The 17,591-nt window shown below is 41.5% G+C and overlaps 3 protein-coding genes across 3 annotated transcripts; 1 reads left to right on the top strand and 2 right to left on the bottom strand.

The window, feature by feature from the left end:
- Positions 1-186: 186 nt before the first annotated feature.
- Positions 187-6,810, bottom strand: abtb1 (ankyrin repeat and BTB (POZ) domain containing 1). Its single transcript, XM_053425337.1, has 12 exons — positions 6,170-6,810; positions 4,936-4,998; positions 4,796-4,851; positions 4,542-4,686; positions 4,201-4,360; positions 4,032-4,077; positions 3,473-3,589; positions 3,192-3,304; positions 3,008-3,106; positions 2,753-2,920; positions 1,949-2,149; positions 187-1,533 (listed from the first exon to the last, which is right to left on the bottom strand). The coding sequence occupies exons 1-12, from the start codon at positions 6,223-6,225 to the stop codon at positions 1,327-1,329; spliced, it is 1,431 nt and encodes a 476-aa protein (XP_053281312.1). The 5' UTR covers positions 6,226-6,810; the 3' UTR covers positions 187-1,326.
- Positions 6,811-8,115: 1,305 nt separating this feature from the next.
- Positions 8,116-12,109, bottom strand: LOC128442765 (deoxyribonuclease-1-like 2). The gene is made up of 10 exons (XM_053425340.1): positions 11,959-12,109; positions 11,785-11,866; positions 11,419-11,507; positions 11,233-11,319; positions 11,038-11,150; positions 10,681-10,793; positions 9,953-10,110; positions 9,718-9,814; positions 9,496-9,622; positions 8,116-8,310 (listed from the first exon to the last, which is right to left on the bottom strand). Exons 2-10 carry the CDS (start codon positions 11,863-11,865, stop codon positions 8,189-8,191), a joined length of 987 nt encoding a protein of 328 aa, XP_053281315.1. The 5' UTR covers position 11,866; positions 11,959-12,109; the 3' UTR covers positions 8,116-8,188.
- Positions 12,110-13,504: 1,395 nt separating this feature from the next.
- Positions 13,505-17,304, top strand: si:dkey-222n6.2 (keratin, type II cytoskeletal 8). The gene is given in 10 exon segments (XM_053425338.1): positions 13,505-13,579; positions 13,582-13,851; positions 13,962-14,170; positions 14,255-14,315; positions 14,486-14,581; positions 14,710-14,874; positions 15,075-15,200; positions 15,880-16,100; positions 16,918-16,964; positions 17,059-17,304. Coding segments are annotated over 10 exon segments (1,359 nt in total). The 5' UTR covers positions 13,505-13,519; the 3' UTR covers positions 17,163-17,304.
- The last annotated feature ends 287 nt before the right edge of the window (positions 17,305-17,591 follow it).

The raw sequence follows: 17,591 nt of genomic DNA, 5'->3' as shown, positions 1-17,591 counted from the left end.
AATGAACGGGGGATTACTATTCCTTCAAGGGATACTAACATGTGCACCAAAATTCATGGACATCACATACTAATAGTTGTTAAGATACGTCTGGCTTGAAAAAGAACGACACGATGAATTCAAATTAAGTCACAGTGACATACTTCAAAATTCATGGAGATATATTGAATAACACACAAGTCGTGCTCACTGTACCACGTTTAATTTCAAAAATCAAAAGCTGTTATCTATCCATTTTTCTAACAGCAGGCACATCAGGAAGTTTTCAAAACAAACCTTTAAATATTTTCACTGCGTCGATGGTAAATCTAACGTCCAAACAGTAGAGCAACAGCTTCATTTTCTCCTGGACACACTGGGTAAGAAAGGTATGCTGTGATACAGAGCTGCGGGAAATAGATTCAACGTTTTAAATGTACACAAAGTGCAAGAGTGTGTCAAAGGGGAGGGGTTAATGTAAGTGTTCACACTTGAGGAATGTCATCGTCTGAATAGTGAGGTGAACTAAAGCCACTAAATCCAGTCAAACAGAAAAAAAAAGCTGCAGTTCATCTTCACTGCTGCTGTGCAGGAAGTAAAATATCATAAAACCATATTCTCTGCAACTTGAACATAAAAGCTGAAATAAAACATATTTTCAGGATAAATGAAGTCAACGGTTACTCGACCACAGTCCAACACAACATCCCAGAATGTCTGTGAACAGACTTCAGCCTGCCAGCTCAGTTTTCAACAACGTCCTCAACCTACTACACAGAGTCCAGCCATGTACTAGGTTTTGACCTAGTCACCAATAGACCTCAAGTGTAAGACAGTGCAGGTCATGGACTCAATCTGCTTTCAGTTGCTATCAAAGTAAAATTACAGACTTCATTACAAGCGCCGATGCTGAACTTCAATGGGGCCAAACCACAATTTTTAAAAACGCTAAATAAGCTGCTATTCGGGCAGCTACAAATGATGTGTAAAGTAAATTCATGCATTTGCTATACAATGACAATCCGCTGTAAAAACATAATAAACCACTTCCTCAAAACTTGCAAACGAACAGGTTAATACGATACTCTATACCGAATGTATTCCCCACCCCCACATGGTATATCGTTTAGACAAACTGAAAACAGTCAACATACAAATCTGCCGCTACTCATCACAACCAGCTCCCACCTAAATATATGCTCTGTAAAATATACTGTAAATGAAATAAAACCTACAAACATACAGAAACATATGTTTTCTTTTCGTCTCTTTGTTTTGGTTCCTGGCTTCAGATACGCCCACTGTAAGCCCCCAACCGAAGCATGCACCTCGAGAACCTCAAACAGTTCAACAGTCAATGTTAATGCTGGACAGCAGCTCCTCTAAGGCCTCCAGCTTCTGGTTGGCCTCCTCGATGGCGCTGTATGTCTGCACGTTGCTTGTAATGTGGTAGCGGATTTCATCCACCAGGGGGACGGAGTCGGTCTCGTGACGCTCGGCAAGTGATGCTGCGTCCTCTTTGATGATCTCCGCGAACTCAGGCTGCTCCACCAGCTGCAAAAGACCAGTACGACAAGTGTGAGTTTATCCTCAAACTCAACCTGGAGCTGTTTGAGTTTGAAAACTGGGATCTCACAAACAACTCCTCATGCTCACAGCTACAGTCCCGGAATACCCAAACCCCGGTCTGCATGTATTTGGACTGTGAGAGGAAGTCGCAGTACCCAGAGAAAACCCATGCACGTACAAGAACATACAAAATCCAAAGAGAAATACTTCTACTAAAGCTCACATTTCCACACAGTATTTCCTGTTAAAATGACCATTTGTTTCACAGGGAGATATGAACTGAACTAAGCATTCTTGACCAGACATAGTAACTTCTACCCTGCATCAAGCCTTAGTACCAAGTTAATAACCTACAGGCTTTGGCTTCATATTGATCGGAGACGCAGAGACCAACACCTACCCGCTCAATGATCTTGGCCATGAACACAGTGCATTGATCCTCCAGCCGGGAGAGACGGAAAAGCTTGGCTGTCCTCAACACGTACAGGACGTTGTCTTCACATATGGTCATACCGAGCGTCTTCCCACACAGACGCTTCAGCCCCGTCAGCAGATACATGTCAGCCACAAACAGCACGTCCAACACGTTCTCCGTGGTCAGCTGGACACGGAGAACAGATCAGGGGTCAATCAATGATGTGCATTAGAAATAATGTAAGGAAAGTTGTGTAAGGAGGAGAGAAAAAAAACTCTGTCATGTCATTGATTAAACATAGAGATGTTATTAGACGTATGATGCCCCCTCTAAAGGATTGGCCAATGTTATGCACTAAATAATTCCCCTTAACCATATGCGTGAATTTACAAATATATATATATATATAACATTTTCAACAGAATTTCCCAAAACATATACAACAAAAATTCCTAATAACACTGGACAAGATGTAAAAGATTGATGATTCATCGTTTAATTTACATGAATTCATCATTTAATTTACATGAATTCTACATTATGTCACAGGTCTCGGAAAAATTGTTTTAGTAAAGAAATTACCAAGAATAACATTTTATAAGTAATATTGTTGCCCGTGTCAGGGCAGAAGTTGTTAACTTTGCTTTCAGAGGTCTGAAGCACCAATTGATCCGTAAAAGCAGCGTTTCTGGTTTCCCATGTTTTTATGACTCCTGGGCTTGTAGCCTCAGAAACAAGTGATTACACAAACTAACGATTACAACTGTCAGACTGAAGCTGTTCACCTACCTCTGTGGTATTACTGTAGATGTAATACATGACATGGATGAAGACTTCATGGGAGATGTTGTGTAAAGTGATCACTGGAGTGCTGGGCAGCGACTGCAACTGCCCTCCCTCACTGAAGTGATCCTGCAGTAAGGCTTTAAAGTAGTCGCTACGCCCGGAGAAAAACACCTAGTGACAAAAAAACAAACACACACAATAAATCTATAATGTTCTTCTTTTGTTTTAAGTGAGAAAGTGGTTGTTTTGATTTTGTACCTTATGACACAAGAAATCGTAACCATCCACTCTGAAGCAAACGTCGGGATAAGTAGGGAAGAGGTCGACTCTGTTGAATGGAAGTTCTCCAAATCCAACCTGGAGAGGATCAACAACACAAAGCTTGTTCAGACACTCAAATATAATGTGACCATATTCTTATACTTTGCTAAAGTGTCCTTACATTTAGTTCAGTGGGCAGAGCACAGTCTGCTAACTGAGCCATCTCCTCCGCGAGCTGACAGCTCTGAGACTCCACAGTCAGGACTTTCACACAGATTCCTGGCTTGTTGGACACTGGAAAAAAACACAGACACACATCATGCATGCAGAGAAGATTATTTCATGCTGCTGAAACAAATGGTCATTAGTTTATAAAGTGTCCGGGTACACTGAAGCTATTTGAAATAGCTTGAGATGTGTCACAGTGATAACACACAACGAGTAAAGCGAGTACTGTCTTACCAAAGTCATACACGTGTTTACATTGACTCTCCAGCTCCTCTATGAAATCTGTCATCTTGCACTGTTTAGCAATTCGTCTGCACTCCTCCACGAGGCTTATATCGATATCCATTCCTCCTGTAACATAGAGAAACAAAAAAAACAACAACACTTTTTACAAGTTCAAAATGGCAGCAGGAACTTGTCTGGCTCTGTTTGTTGTCATTTGTGCATTTGGCCGTATTTGCTTTTTAAAGGTGACAGTGCGATGGTGTAAAATGGGAACCAACTCATTAAAAAACGCTCCACACAGACACTAATGGTCAGAAGCTCTATAGGTCACCTTTGAAAACAGTGAGTGCTTCCATCTGTAGCTTGAAGCCTGTTGCAGCCACTATAGTTTTAACTGGTGTTGAAAAAGAAACTGAGGAATCTACGTCATTTAGGCAAAATTCCAAAAGGACTTTCTCACTAACTTGGCATGGTTACACTTTGTTTTTCACACATGCAAAATAGGACAGGCTAAATTTTCAAACAAAACGGTGACGCCTGAACATTTTCTGCTCTTAAACAAACTAACCTGTGTAGAAATACTGCAGGATGGCTCCAAAGGCTGCAGGGTTGATCTGGAATCAAAAACAGCCTTCATGCATTTTGATAAAGACAATATGACAATATTGCAAAGTGTAATAGACATGAAACTGTAACAGCTGCACAGAGGGAATCAAAGAGAAAATATATTTAACTACCAAAGGGTGTTTGAGAGTTATCAAGTTCTTATCTCTCCATTTGCTCTCAAACATTTCAGTGAAGTACTCGGAGCGTGCGCTGAGGACACAGCGGTGGGCCTGAAATGTCTGACCATGAACCAGGAACTTGACATCACTGTGTTGGCCCTGCTCCAGTAACCTGAGAGCAAAAAGCAAAAAACATACAAATGTTTGGATTACATCAATGCACTCTGTGTGGGCCTGCAGGAGTAAGTACAAGCTATAAAAGGTAGTATTATGTGCTTCTGATACAACTGAGGATAATGAACAGCTCTGTAGAGAAGGTGGATCATTTCCATGCTCAGACACTTGACGCTTACATGTGCAGGAAGTAGTTGAAATCGTCCCGCTGCATAGTGCGGGCACTGACACACTTGTAATCTTTGAGCTGGCGTCGAACTGAGTCACTCAGGGAGCCGTACATGCACCTCTCTCCATCAAATGTGTTGGCTTCACACTTGGCACCTGAAAAAAAAATCTGATGACACTACAAAACAATCTCGGTGTAATTGTAAGAATCAGCAAAAAAATTGCGGGAAAGTAGTTTCAGTCTTGTGTGTTTAAGAAGCCTCACCACTAGCCAACAGGTACTCGACCAGCTCCTCATGACCACAGAGGCAGGCGTAATACCTGGAGAATAAAACATGTCCACATTTCAACATAGGATAATGATGCCATGTTTGGATTTGACTACTTGCCGACATTTGTACTTACAGCGGGGTACTGTCCCATTTATCTCTTACATTGAGCTCCACGTCTCTTTGTTCAACGAGGTATCTGAAAGAGAGAAGAAAAGGAGAAGTACGTAGTGGTGGAAGTTACAGTGGTTTCAGAATGTATGTTTTACGTTATTAATATTTTTTTTATTTTGTTTTACATACATGATATCATTAAAATATCTGTATAACTGCACACATTATGTTTGTCAACATACACGTAGAATACATTCACTGAATATGATATTTTGCATGGATATTCAAAATATCCTAGACCTTGAGAAATGCTTGAGAAATGCCCCACATTTACTAGCCTTGCATTCCACTTGCTTGAACCGACTAATTACTGGTCTCCTGGTATTTAGCAGGACATACCAGTGTGTCCCCGAGCAGAGTTAGAGTCTCTTGGACCCTCTTTCTTTAACTAAACACAGACCAACTTCGTACTGTCTTTATTATCTATGGGGTCGGGTAAAAATCATCTCTAATATTAATGATAATAATAAGCGCTTGTTAAGGTCGCTAATGAGCAACTACTAAATCCAGAAAGAGATGAGTGCTCGACTTTAGTTCTAATAGCTCAAGTTCTGCCTGTGATGTTGTTGATCTTGTACACCTTCAAGACAAGTGGCTAGGAATCAAGGGCACTGCTTTAACCTTACTATGGTCCTAACCCTCCATCAGAACTTTCTCAGTCACTCGGCTCATCGTCGCCTCCTCACCAGCTCAGCTGAGATGTGGTGTTCCTCAGGGCTCTGTCCTTTCCCCCTTTTGTTTTCTATATACATGCTGTGTATTGGCTAGGCCATCAACAATTCATTTTTTTATGCAGATGACCCCCAGTTGTATAGCAGTCTAATAAATCTCACAACCTGCCCCTCTGACACTTAATCCTGCACATCCTCCGATTTCCTTAAACATTAATTATTGTAGTAGTTGTTCTTGTTCTTGATATTGTGACCAACCTGACAGCCAGAACCCGATTTGCACCAGGAACCTGAGGAGCTGACCTACAAACGTTGGCTTGAGTTACCAGCTGGGTCATCAAAGCTAATGTTAGCAGGCTGGACTCAGCTCCTTGTTTACATCAGATTCATGCAGCTGAGGGAACTATATCTGAACAAGCTAGCAGCAAAGACACGTCATGTAAATCCATTTAGCATTTAGCTAACACACCCACACACACAGACACACACGCACATACACTCACAACAACAACATCGTCTGCTTACCTGACTCTAAAAATGTCGCCCTTTCTGCAGCTGCTAAACAGATCGTACACATCCATGGTCTCCTCGGTGTTTTGGCGGCTCTGTGATGCATTGAAACGGCCTGTCTACCGGACAGGGGAGCGACGGGTTGCTGGAAGCCTCCGGGTTTGCAGGCTCGACGCTGGTGGAGTTGTCTGAGATGTCACACCTACCTGCACTGTTGTTTACAAGCTGCTCGGATCCTCGGTGTCATGGAGGTGTTTTGTTTTTCTCTCTCCCGTCCACTGGTGGGCGAGGGCCCGCTCCTGCGCTTCGTCTGATTGGCCAGTGCCCGTTGACATCCGTGTTTGGGTTCAAGAAGAGCGGTGATTGGTTAAGGAGAGCACATCCGCGTCTGGTTAAGCCAATCAGAGGTAGGAAAGGGGCAGGTCTTGTTGCTGCAATTCCCTTCGATTTGTAAATTGGTTCTGTCGACTTCCCTGAAACATACAACAATAAACCCTGAATTATCTATCACCATCACTCCCGCCCACAACATGTCACTGGAACGAGACACTGCTCGAGAAGCTACTCCATTAAGTGACCCTGTCTATTCTTGCTCAGTAAATCCTCCTCTCAGTGGTTTCCCTGTGTACACGACTGTAATGTGACATTCTGCTGCAGTGCATGTGAGCAGTGTAAACATCCTGCCTGACGGGGTGAGAAGCTGCAGCTCTGTCATGACTATTAAAAACCAAATCAAAGAGTATGTTGAAAGCTGCTCAGCACTGGCCCGGAGCTCGGCCCTTTTCATTTGATGATAGTCTTTGGACAAGCACACGCTTGTGTTGTGCTGTTGTGTTTGTGTTATATCATGCTTAGCCTTGTGTGTTTCTGTTCTGACCTGCCAAGCGGCTGCAGATTTTAACTGTCTTTAAAGTATAATCTGGTACAGTGATGTTAATGTTTTGAGCGAAACAAGGACCCTTTCAAATAAAATAGATAAATAAATAAGTGTAATTCATCGTCAGGTCTTTGTGTTGAATCTTAAAACACTTAAAGGGACGTGTTGGCAAACTTCATTATATTTCGTTGAAATATGGAAGTTAATGTTTTTGATCTTAATCAGATTTTTCAATTGAAAATAGCACACACACAACACAAATTACCACAAATGTGTCATAATAAAAACATAACTGACTTTTTGTAATATACATAAGGAAAAAGTATAAAACAAGAAAGTAAAATTAAAGAATATAAAAACATACAAGCAAAAAGAGTTGATGAAAAAGAAAAGGATTCTGTGTTGTGGCTTTTCAGGCCCATCAGCCAGCTCCTCGTTAAACAACTTCAGTTCCTTTTGCTACTCTTGTTTTGACCTGTCACTTAACGCTTGAGGATGTTTTTTCAAAATCACTAGCATGTTTCGCCATTCAGGTTTTGCAGAATAGGGAAAATTCAGTGCTTGCACAGAATAGTCACAAGACACTGTTTCACAACTTATTCTGTATGAGGTCTCAGCCTCTATTACATCGATCATTACAAAACTTGTCTGAATGTGGTCTCTCTCATGAGAATTTTTTGTATTCCTGTGTTGCATTTTTTATTTATGAATGTTCTTGCAGGAAGACTGTGAATGACCGGCCTTGAGATTCTACGACTAACCTTAAAGTATTTGAAGTTGTTCCCAATATGCTATAATATTTGTGTCATACCATGTTATCACACAGGTCTACAAACTATTAGTAACAAAGGTTCATCTTGCATCTCACAAGCTACTGTGTACTTCATTGATAATTCGGACCATGCTGTTTGTCGTTAAAACTTCACTTCCTTCTAAAAAAAAAGGCAAGATGAGAGATTACCCAGACACACAAAGGGATCACACAAAATGACCAAATACCACATGACCAGAAAATGCGTTGTATACAAACCAGACCAGTTTCCTACCAGTAATTTAACTCATTAAAAACCATTAAAGGCAAAGATATGTGAAACAAAACATTATTAATTTATTTTAAAATGAAAAAATGGTAACTCGAAGCATTTCAGATCTCTTATTCATTCCTCTGATCCCATTTTGGAAAATTTCTTTTTTAATATGGAGATCTGAAGTTGAAGTTTTATTCGTTCCAGCAGGAGGTTTTCCTTCTGCAGTCTCAGCACGTCGACCTGCAACGTCTCTGCGAGGAGAAAAACACACACAAAAACACACAACTGATGATTTCACAGACACAACAATGTCACTGGACATAATTCTCTACTTAAATAAGTGTGGAACGGGAGGTTAAACATACACTGGCAGCGTGGCAGGGTCAATGCGCATGCGCAACTTCACCACTAGATGTCACTAACTCTACACACTGAACCTTCAAAGGTTGACAATATGACGTCGGTGAAGAATTCACCGAATTTCTTTTACTATTCTTTATCATTTCCCCATTCATTTAAGATAGAATGTAAAAAAACTGAAACTGCACTGGCTGGCGGAAGCATACAACCACAATGTGGTAAATCTCGTGACTTTATTATGATGGATTAGATTCAATTATGAGTCAATATGAGGGCTCCACATGTGAGCTGATTCAGGGTGACAGTCATGAGGATTTTCTCTACATGCTCCAGAATCGATGCTAGAAGTAACTTCTAACAATGTAATTTATTCTGCAAGAAGAAACACATGTTACCCAAAAAGCCCCTTCTGCCAAAAAGTTTATGTTTACCTCTTTGTTTATCTGTTAGGTTGAAAGGTTTACACAAAAAGTTAACTTGAAATTGCTGCGGAAGAATGTGGTACAAGGTGAGAACCCATCATTTTTTGCCTCTTTCTTTGACATAGTATAATTCAACCGTTTTGTTGATTTCTCAGAGAATAATTTGTGAATCTTAAAAAAAATTGTTAGCGGACTGAAATCTGTGAGTGTGAAATTGGGTGCAGATCCAAATGAAAATCTCGATCCGGTGAATTAAGATGTGGTTTCAAAGGGGACGGTCAGGCCTAGTCGGAGTTATGTGTTCTCTAGCATTGACAAAGTACATTAGTATGGTCAAGTTATAAATATTTTTTGCCTTTTAATGATAATTCCACACGGAAAGATATAACAAAGAAAACCTGTGGGCCCTGTCATAACAAAAAAAGATTACTACCCCCAAGGTGACACCCCTCACATAAGTGGAAAGTCTCATCTTTAAAGCATGAGAGGGACATTCCTCAATTCCAAGCATTCCATCTAAAAATTTAGCCCACCGCCTTTCACAGAGGCAACACCTCACTACAGATGTCAAGTACATGTAGCTCAACCCTCGTCTCACTTCACACCACTTCGGAAAGAATGTCAGAATGAGTAAATTACAGTGTTGCTTGTTACCTATGACGGGTTTGTTGAGAGATGCATTCTGGGTATCGACTAGGTCACCTCTGTAGCCAGTCATCGAGAGAGGTAAAGCGATATGTAGATCTACCTCAACAGGGTAGTGATCGCTCACTCTCAGGGCCTGAGGATGATACATATCCGGAATTAGTGATATCACCAAGAAACAGGAAGGTAATAGAGGTGCATAACTTGTTGGTTATGAAAACATAAACTTACCTTTTCCTCTGTCATATCAAACTCTGTGTGGAAATTGAACGGCTTGGCGGAATTCGGCACAATTGCAGCCAGCATGTCTTCACCATACACTACAATCCTGTTAGAGAAATATAAATATAATATAATTAATTCTGACAATACACAGTACGTACATTTTTCTTCCATTCTGAGATAATTATTGCACTACTCTATAAATCCAACATCTTTTCTTAAAAGCTTTACAATGTCCACCTGCCTGTCGTAGGTGTGATCATTTGACATATTCGCAGTGGTGTCAACGTCATCGCCGATCAGCCAGTGGAAGTTCTTGTCACTGCGAATGCGGATCTCCTTCATTTCTTTACGTGTGACATACGCACCATCTGCATTGAAGTCCCCCAGGATCATTATGTTCTAAAGGAAATCAACAACAGTAAATGGTAAATGGTATAAATTTGCATTTGCATTCATGTGCAGTATTTTCTCTATGTGAAGGGGCAATTTCCCCATGCGGAAGACTGGGATCGAACCGCCTACTAAGAGGATGGCCGCTGTCTCTCCTGAGCCACCGCGGCCCCCAATCATTTCAGTATAACTAGAAGGGCATTCAGTGGAGAGCATCCCTCTGCCAAAGCTCAACATTTGTCTTAAATTTAACCAATAAGCCTGGGGAAAAAAGGTGTGATTGTAAAGAAAAAAACACCATGTATGATCAAAGATTTACTAATTGCTCCTTTTTTCGTGATCTGTGCCAACATCAGATATTAGGTATTAAAACTTCCTGTATCCTTCAGTTGTGACATACAGAAATCCCATCAGAAGTGAGGACATCTTTATAGTTTATTCATGTCACGTAACTAGTATGATCATCTGATATAATAGAGAATAGAAGTACATTTATTTATGAATATAGTTTTAGTGTGTACCCTGAACTCATTAATGCACTGCTTTGAGGAGGATCAACGATGCTACGTTGTAACTCACATCAGTTTTCCACTTGTCTTTAACCGCCAGGACGACCTCGTACAGCTCATCCAGCTCTTTCTCCGAGTCCAGGGGTTTGGTGTGGACCGGGATCAGCACTATGTCCTCTAGCACTGGAGGACATAATGCACAGGACAAATGTTTGTCTCCACCGACATGTCCCATCATGACAAAAACTCTGACTTAACTCTAACTGTCTAAACTTGATCAACTTGCTGCTGGCTTTTATTCTCATGTCAAACTAGATCCCATCACAAACACAAACGTGACTCAGACATACCGCAGACGTCACAGCAGCAATCTGTCTACAGCAACTCAACACTTGAACACGGATAGAGCGACTCCCTGTTAACCGACCTGTGTTGTGTAGTTTGAAGTGGAGAATGTACGGCTCCCTGGCAAAGGCATCCATGTCGTTGACCTGGTTGTCTTCATATTGATAGCAGTCAATCAAGTTGACCACATCATCCCTTCCAGTGGTAGAAGATTTGTTTTTGTTTAAATGGTTACACTTAGGGACTCTTATCGTAGAGTAAAAAGATTTGAACTCACCTGAAGAGAAACAAAAATTGCTCCTTGTATCGGGTCCGTCCCAGGCGGGTGCTGAGCTGATGGGAGTAGTGATGGCTTGTGTTGACCCTGACGTCAGATAAACATACAGCACACACAGTGAACACCAACATCAACCGTGTTTGCGTCATTCAGAGATTAAAAAGATAAATAAAGAAATCAACTCACCTGTTCAGTTCGTTCAGGAGCAGTTTGACAGAATCTCCGCTCACGTCCACAACCTCCAGAATGAGGATGATGTCATATCGAGACACAATCTAAAACAAACAATGCCAGAGGTAAGTAGAAGTCTGAAGTTATGAGGAAGCAACTGACACATTGGGGATATTTTTTTTTATTATTCTGTAGCACAACCTGTCACACCAATAACAGCTAATAAATTAACTTTGTTCTTTGTTCGTCACACTTCCTCATTAAAGCTCTTTGGCTGTCTTCCAAAACTAAACCCTTGTTACTATTATTAGTACGTTTTATTGCCCAATAAATCACCTCCTCACAAATAGCTGTGCCACAACCAATGAAAACCAGTTTTACCTTAACCAGAGTCGACAGCACATCTGGATCGGAGACCTTCGCCTGTCCAAACCGCTGCACGTTGAATGAAGCTATCTTCATGCTTGACACAGAATAAAAACTCCATTTAAAACATAGTCAAAGGAAAAACATTTACATTAATTATGGCTTTACATAAATGTACTTTTTACCCACCTCCAATAATGTATTGATGCTGTTCGTCAGTGGCACACCAACTCCAGAATGGACCGAGTGAGAAACGTATTCATGTGTAGTTGTTATTCTAAAGGAGGGTGATGATTGCGTCAACGGTCGGAAAAGGGGAGAGAGTCAGTTTCTAAAGAAAGCAAAGAGAGGACGGACCAGTTTTATGTTGACAACCGTGACTCTTGACATTGCACTTAACATAGAATTACTCTACGACTCTACTTCCTCTTATATGATCTTAATTGTTGTTATATCATCCGGAAAAAAAACTAATCTACAACATTTCACAAAACACAAAGTATTCTTATATTATATAGGATTTTTTTTATGTCTGGACACATTTTGTTGGATATCTAGTGTATCCTTGTAGTTAAGGTGAATCATCTTTTGTGGGCTTAGTTTTCAGGGAGGACCTGTGATCCGCCTGCAATTTAAATCATCTCAATCTTCTTGTTTTTCCTGCTTCTGTTGGGATTTTTAATTTTAGATGTTAATTTTAGATGTTTATGGAACTGTACTCTAAACAATAAAGCAGGAGGGGGGGGGGGGGCAGGAGCAGTTTGGGGCAGATATTAGGCCTTCACACAAATGATTTATAATAACCTTTGCTGCTTGGTGTTAATCTTGATGTTAGTTAGAAATGTGTGTGCGTCACAACGCTGGTCAGTCTCACACCTGTCTTGATAAAAGGTCTGATAAGTTCTGGGGGACAGACAGAGTGGCGTTGTTTTGGTTTGGAGAATGCGAACTATTACACAAACAGAACATACAGCCTATAGAGCAGGAACACAATATTCTTTACTCCAATGAACAACAACATTGACCCACAAGGCGTCAGCTGTGGCAAGGCTTGTCATGAAGTGAACATTTTGCCCAGCAGCCATCAGAGGAGGAGCGAAACGGAGCTGCTCATCACTTCCTGATTCCGATGCCAAGAAGGTGGACTAGGTATGAGCAACATCGAGGAAGAACCAAGTCTTGACTCCCCTTCATTATGGACCAATCAAAGTATACCTTCTGTTATAAAATATTACGGACGCCGTCTGTTTGAGGCGACTCGTGACTGCTTGGTGCCGCCAGAGGGCCGGGTAGTGTGTTGGGTGCCCATAGCTTTGCTGTAACTTTTCATACCTTTTCATTGCTTCTTAATAAATACTTAGTTGAACCAAACCAAGACTGGCTCTTCTCATATTTATGATAAACGAACACGCAACAACACTTCCTTTACATCTCATCCAGCACCACTGTACACCAAACTGAAATCTCATTTCGACATAAAGCCAAAATAAATATTTAAGTAATTAACGGTAATAATTTTTGCCGCTTGTTGATATAATCAAATGCAGACTTTTCTTTCTAATGTAGTAGCTCGTGTCACGGAGAAGGCCTGGAATCCAGCATGAGAGTACAAACAAAGCATCCTCCAGAGACGGGTAGGTGGGAGAACAGGTATGCGTCCGACAGGTTGAACCACATTGGGGGAGCCACATAACTTCCCTATCAAGCCACACCTAGTCCTGCCTATAAAGTAACTCCCAAAAGATAAGAGATGCACAACCGAGATCGACCACTGCCCGACATCTTTATCTTCCCCATCAGAGAGATCTGCACAGAAGCCCCACCATGAGTCTGAGGAGAAACCCCACCAACCGCCAAGGAGGGCACTCCAAGGGCTTCAGCAGCATGTCCATGGGGTCCTACTCCTTCAACAGGATGAGCACCGGCACCGATCAGAGGGCCCCGATCACAGCTGTGACTGTCAACAGGAGCCTGCTCGCCCCACTGAACCTGGAAATCGACCCCACCATCCAGGTTGTCCGCACCCAGGAGAAAGAGCAGATCAAGACCCTCAACAACCGCTTCGTCTCATTCATTGACAAGGTGAGAATCAGGTTTGCAGATCAATGATCACAGAGAGATTTTGGTTTGTGTTGTCCCAATAAATTTGAGGGCCAGTTTTATGTTGTGGGTCCTTACTCCCCGTGTCACAGGTGAGATTCCTTGAGCAGCAGAACAAGATGCTGGAAACCAAGTGGCAGATGCTGCAGAAACAGACGACCGCCTCCTCCAACATCGAGCCCATGCTGAGGTCCTTCATCAGCTCCCTGGAGAGACAGCTGGAGGGCATCAGCAATGAAAAACTAAGGCTTGACATGGATAACCTTGTCATGCACAAAAGTGTCGATGACTATAAGACGAGGTAGGACAGATGCACTTATTGTTTAGTGAGTAAACACGAAGTGTGAAGACGTGCAGGGGAGATATAACCTGTGGCGTGTTTCAGGTACGAGGAGGAAATCAACAAGAGGAATGATGCTGAGAACGAGTTTGTCATGATCAAAAAGGTAAAGAATGCAACATGGTGGCTATGATTGATGTTTACTCAATGTGTGCATGTTTAATCCTGATGAATATTCAAAGATTCATTCATCTCTAATGCATGAAATGGAGCTGTGTCTTTCATAAAGTCATGCACTAAAGCAGAGGTTGTATGTTTTTCACTGACTGCCTGCAGGATGTGGATTCAAGTTATATGTCTCAGGTGGATCTGAGCGACAGGTTGTCTTCTATCCAGGATGAGCACGTCTTCCTCAGGGCGCTGTATGATACGGTACACACCATTCATTGAAAATGCTTTCAAAATTTCATACAGCATTCAAAAGGAAAACGTGTAAACTTCATGTGTTGTACTCTGGAGTATGTCTCCTCATTGCTGCCATGTGTGTTGTTTGATAAAAGGAGCTGAGTGAGCTGCAGGAGAGCCTGAGGACAACCTCTGTGGTGGTGCAGATGGACAACTCCCGCGGCCTGAACATGGATCAGATAGTGGCTGATGTTAGGGCTCAGTATGAGGAAATGGCCGCCCGCAGTCGTGAGGAGGCTGAAAGCTGGTACAAGAACAAGGTGAAGAACTAAAGCATACGACCCCAGAACAATTATTCACTGCTGCTAATGCCAGGCAATTTTGTGGCTTTCTCTTGAAAAATTTAAATAAATGAGGGGCGTCAGTACTTAAGTCAAGCTCATAAATCTGCTTCACAAGGGACTCTCTTGTCAAACGTAATAATTACTGGATTAACATCTTTCTTCCTGTTTGGTACCAGTTTGACCAGATGACTGCCGAGTCGGATAAGTATAACAATGAAAAGCAAAGCAGCAAAGGAGAAATATCTGGACTCACCCGAATGATCAGCCGCCTGCAGAATGAGATCCAGAATGTGAAGGCACAGGTGAGTGAAATGTCGAAAGTCAAAGGCAGCTGAAAAAACACACACTTCTCCACATGTTAAAACAGTTTCTTCTGATCAATGTTGTAAATATTTTCTTGATGCGTTCAGCTGCACGCGGCATCAAGCTGATAATCAGCAAAGAACTATGACATGGAGCAAAAGCAGAATTCTCCAAAAATCCCACACTTTAAGAAATACTAAGTTAATTGCTCTATAATAAAAAAAAAGAAAGATATCATTTCCTTAAATCCGACAGATTTTTTGAGTTCAAGATCAACAAATTATTCCCTGGGAAAAATGTGAAAATGTTGAAAACCAAATGTATTGGGTTTGTCCCTGACCAGTACTCCATCCCTTCAGTCTGTCCCAGTCTGCTTGTCGTAGGAGGGCAGAAAACAATTATCCAAAAAAGTATGAGACACACAGGATCTATTATTATAGTTGTTCTGTTGTAATTTGTCTGACTGGCATGCTGTTTAAATACTTAAGTTTACTCCTTACATTATGAAATCGTATATGGCTTTCTTGAAGCCTCTAAATGTTTCGGTCTATGTCACAATCCACATTAACAAAGGTGCATGACACAGTGGAATGGTCTTTGAAAGAATTTCCTGTCATCTGTTTTGAAAGGAATGATTGACAGAGTAATCACCGTCTATCCCTGTACGTTATTTTTCAGTGTGTCAATCTGGAGGGCCAGATCTCTGAGGCAGAGCAGCGCGGGGAGGACGCCGTGCTGGATGCCAAGGCTCGCATCAGGGACCTGGAGCTGGCTCTGCAGAGGGCCAAACAGGACATGGCTCGCCAGCTGAGAGATTACCAGGAGCTCATGAATGTCAAGCTGGGCCTGGACATAGAGATCTCCACCTACAGGAAGCTGCTGGAGGGAGAGGAGGACAGGTGGGTGGCTCGGGTAGATCTCAGATCACAGTCTAACGCATTTGTTTCTGGATGTGTTCGGCTCAAGCTTAGCATGGTCTTGCTCCCTGTTATATTACGGCGATAATAACTTCCTTTGCTCCAAGCTTTAAACTACGATCTTCCAAGGATTTTGCCAGCAAGGTCCCAGAGGCTTTGGAATTCTTTGTCTGAGGAGATTTGACTTGCCAGCACTTGAACTGTCTTTGAAATCATTGCTCAAAACATGTTTGATTGAAAAACCTTTCATTTCATGTTTTGAATTGTTTCATCCTGTCCTGTTTTACTTCCATGTATTTTGGAAAGCACTTTGTAACCTTGTTTAGATGGTGCTACAGACATAAATAAACAACTATTTGAATTATCATTATTATTATACAGTCAGAATCTTCCGCTCAGATTGTGCTTCTGTATTGTATTTGACATTGATTCACTTTGAGTTTGGAGACAGAAATCAAATGACAGTTTTACCAAAGCATTAAATTGAAATTGACATCTGCTTACATGTGGTCACATCCTTCAGCCTTAATGACGGAGATACCAGGGCCGGGTCTAGGCAGGGGCAAGAGGGGGCCTGGCCCCCTCAAATAAATGTTGTGCCCCCTCAAACTAAATAGGGTTAGGGTTAGGGTTAGGCACAATGCCCCCTCAAGATTTGTGGCTGCCCCCTCATACATGCCTGTCTAGACCCGGCCCTGGGAGATACTCTTGAATAATAACACGTATATGTATTAAATTGGTGAACTTGACCTTGGAAAGACTTTCGCTCACAGTGTATTTCTTCCTCTCTCACTAACAGACTTGGACAGGATTCTATTGTCAAAATCCAACAAGTGCCAAGCCAATGTAAGTACAGTGCTTTACAGCTGCAGCTCACTCCATTATCACAAATAATCAGATCAGAATGACCTCATATCCTGTTTGTATTTGCCTTGTCCAGCCTCCCAGGTTTACAGCCAGCCGCGGCGAAGGTCAAGTCCCGTCCTCATCAAGACAGTGGAGACCCATGACAGAATATATAATAAAGAAAACGAAGATTATTAACCTGCTGAACCACCGTGGCAACATAACTCCCCCTTTACATTAACCTGCGATAATCCCACTGCACATATGATTCCAATGTGTCTGTTCCTTGTCATGTTTGATGTCACATGTTGTGTTTGAAATAAAGATGTGTTCAGCTCTACGTTTGTGTCCTTTTCTCTTTTTTTCCTTCGTAGTTTAGAGGTATTGGTATTGTTTTATGTTTATATTTATATTTATATTTATTATTATTATTATTATGATGAATAAGCTTGGAGGGTGTGGGGTTAATTGTAATTATATCTTCTTATTATTACCAATCTGGATCATACTATGTAAATAAAGTTGTCAGATAAATATAGTGGAGCAAAACAATTTACTCATCTACTGAAGTGAGGTAACATTATCATTTTCAAAGAATATAAAACGAATAAAACACTGATTATTGGA

This window comes from Pleuronectes platessa, chromosome 6 (genome assembly GCF_947347685.1).
Source record: "Pleuronectes platessa chromosome 6, fPlePla1.1, whole genome shotgun sequence".
In the NCBI taxonomy this organism is placed as follows: domain Eukaryota; kingdom Metazoa; phylum Chordata; class Actinopteri; order Pleuronectiformes; family Pleuronectidae; genus Pleuronectes; species Pleuronectes platessa.
This window is presented reverse-complemented; position numbering and strand designations above follow the sequence as displayed.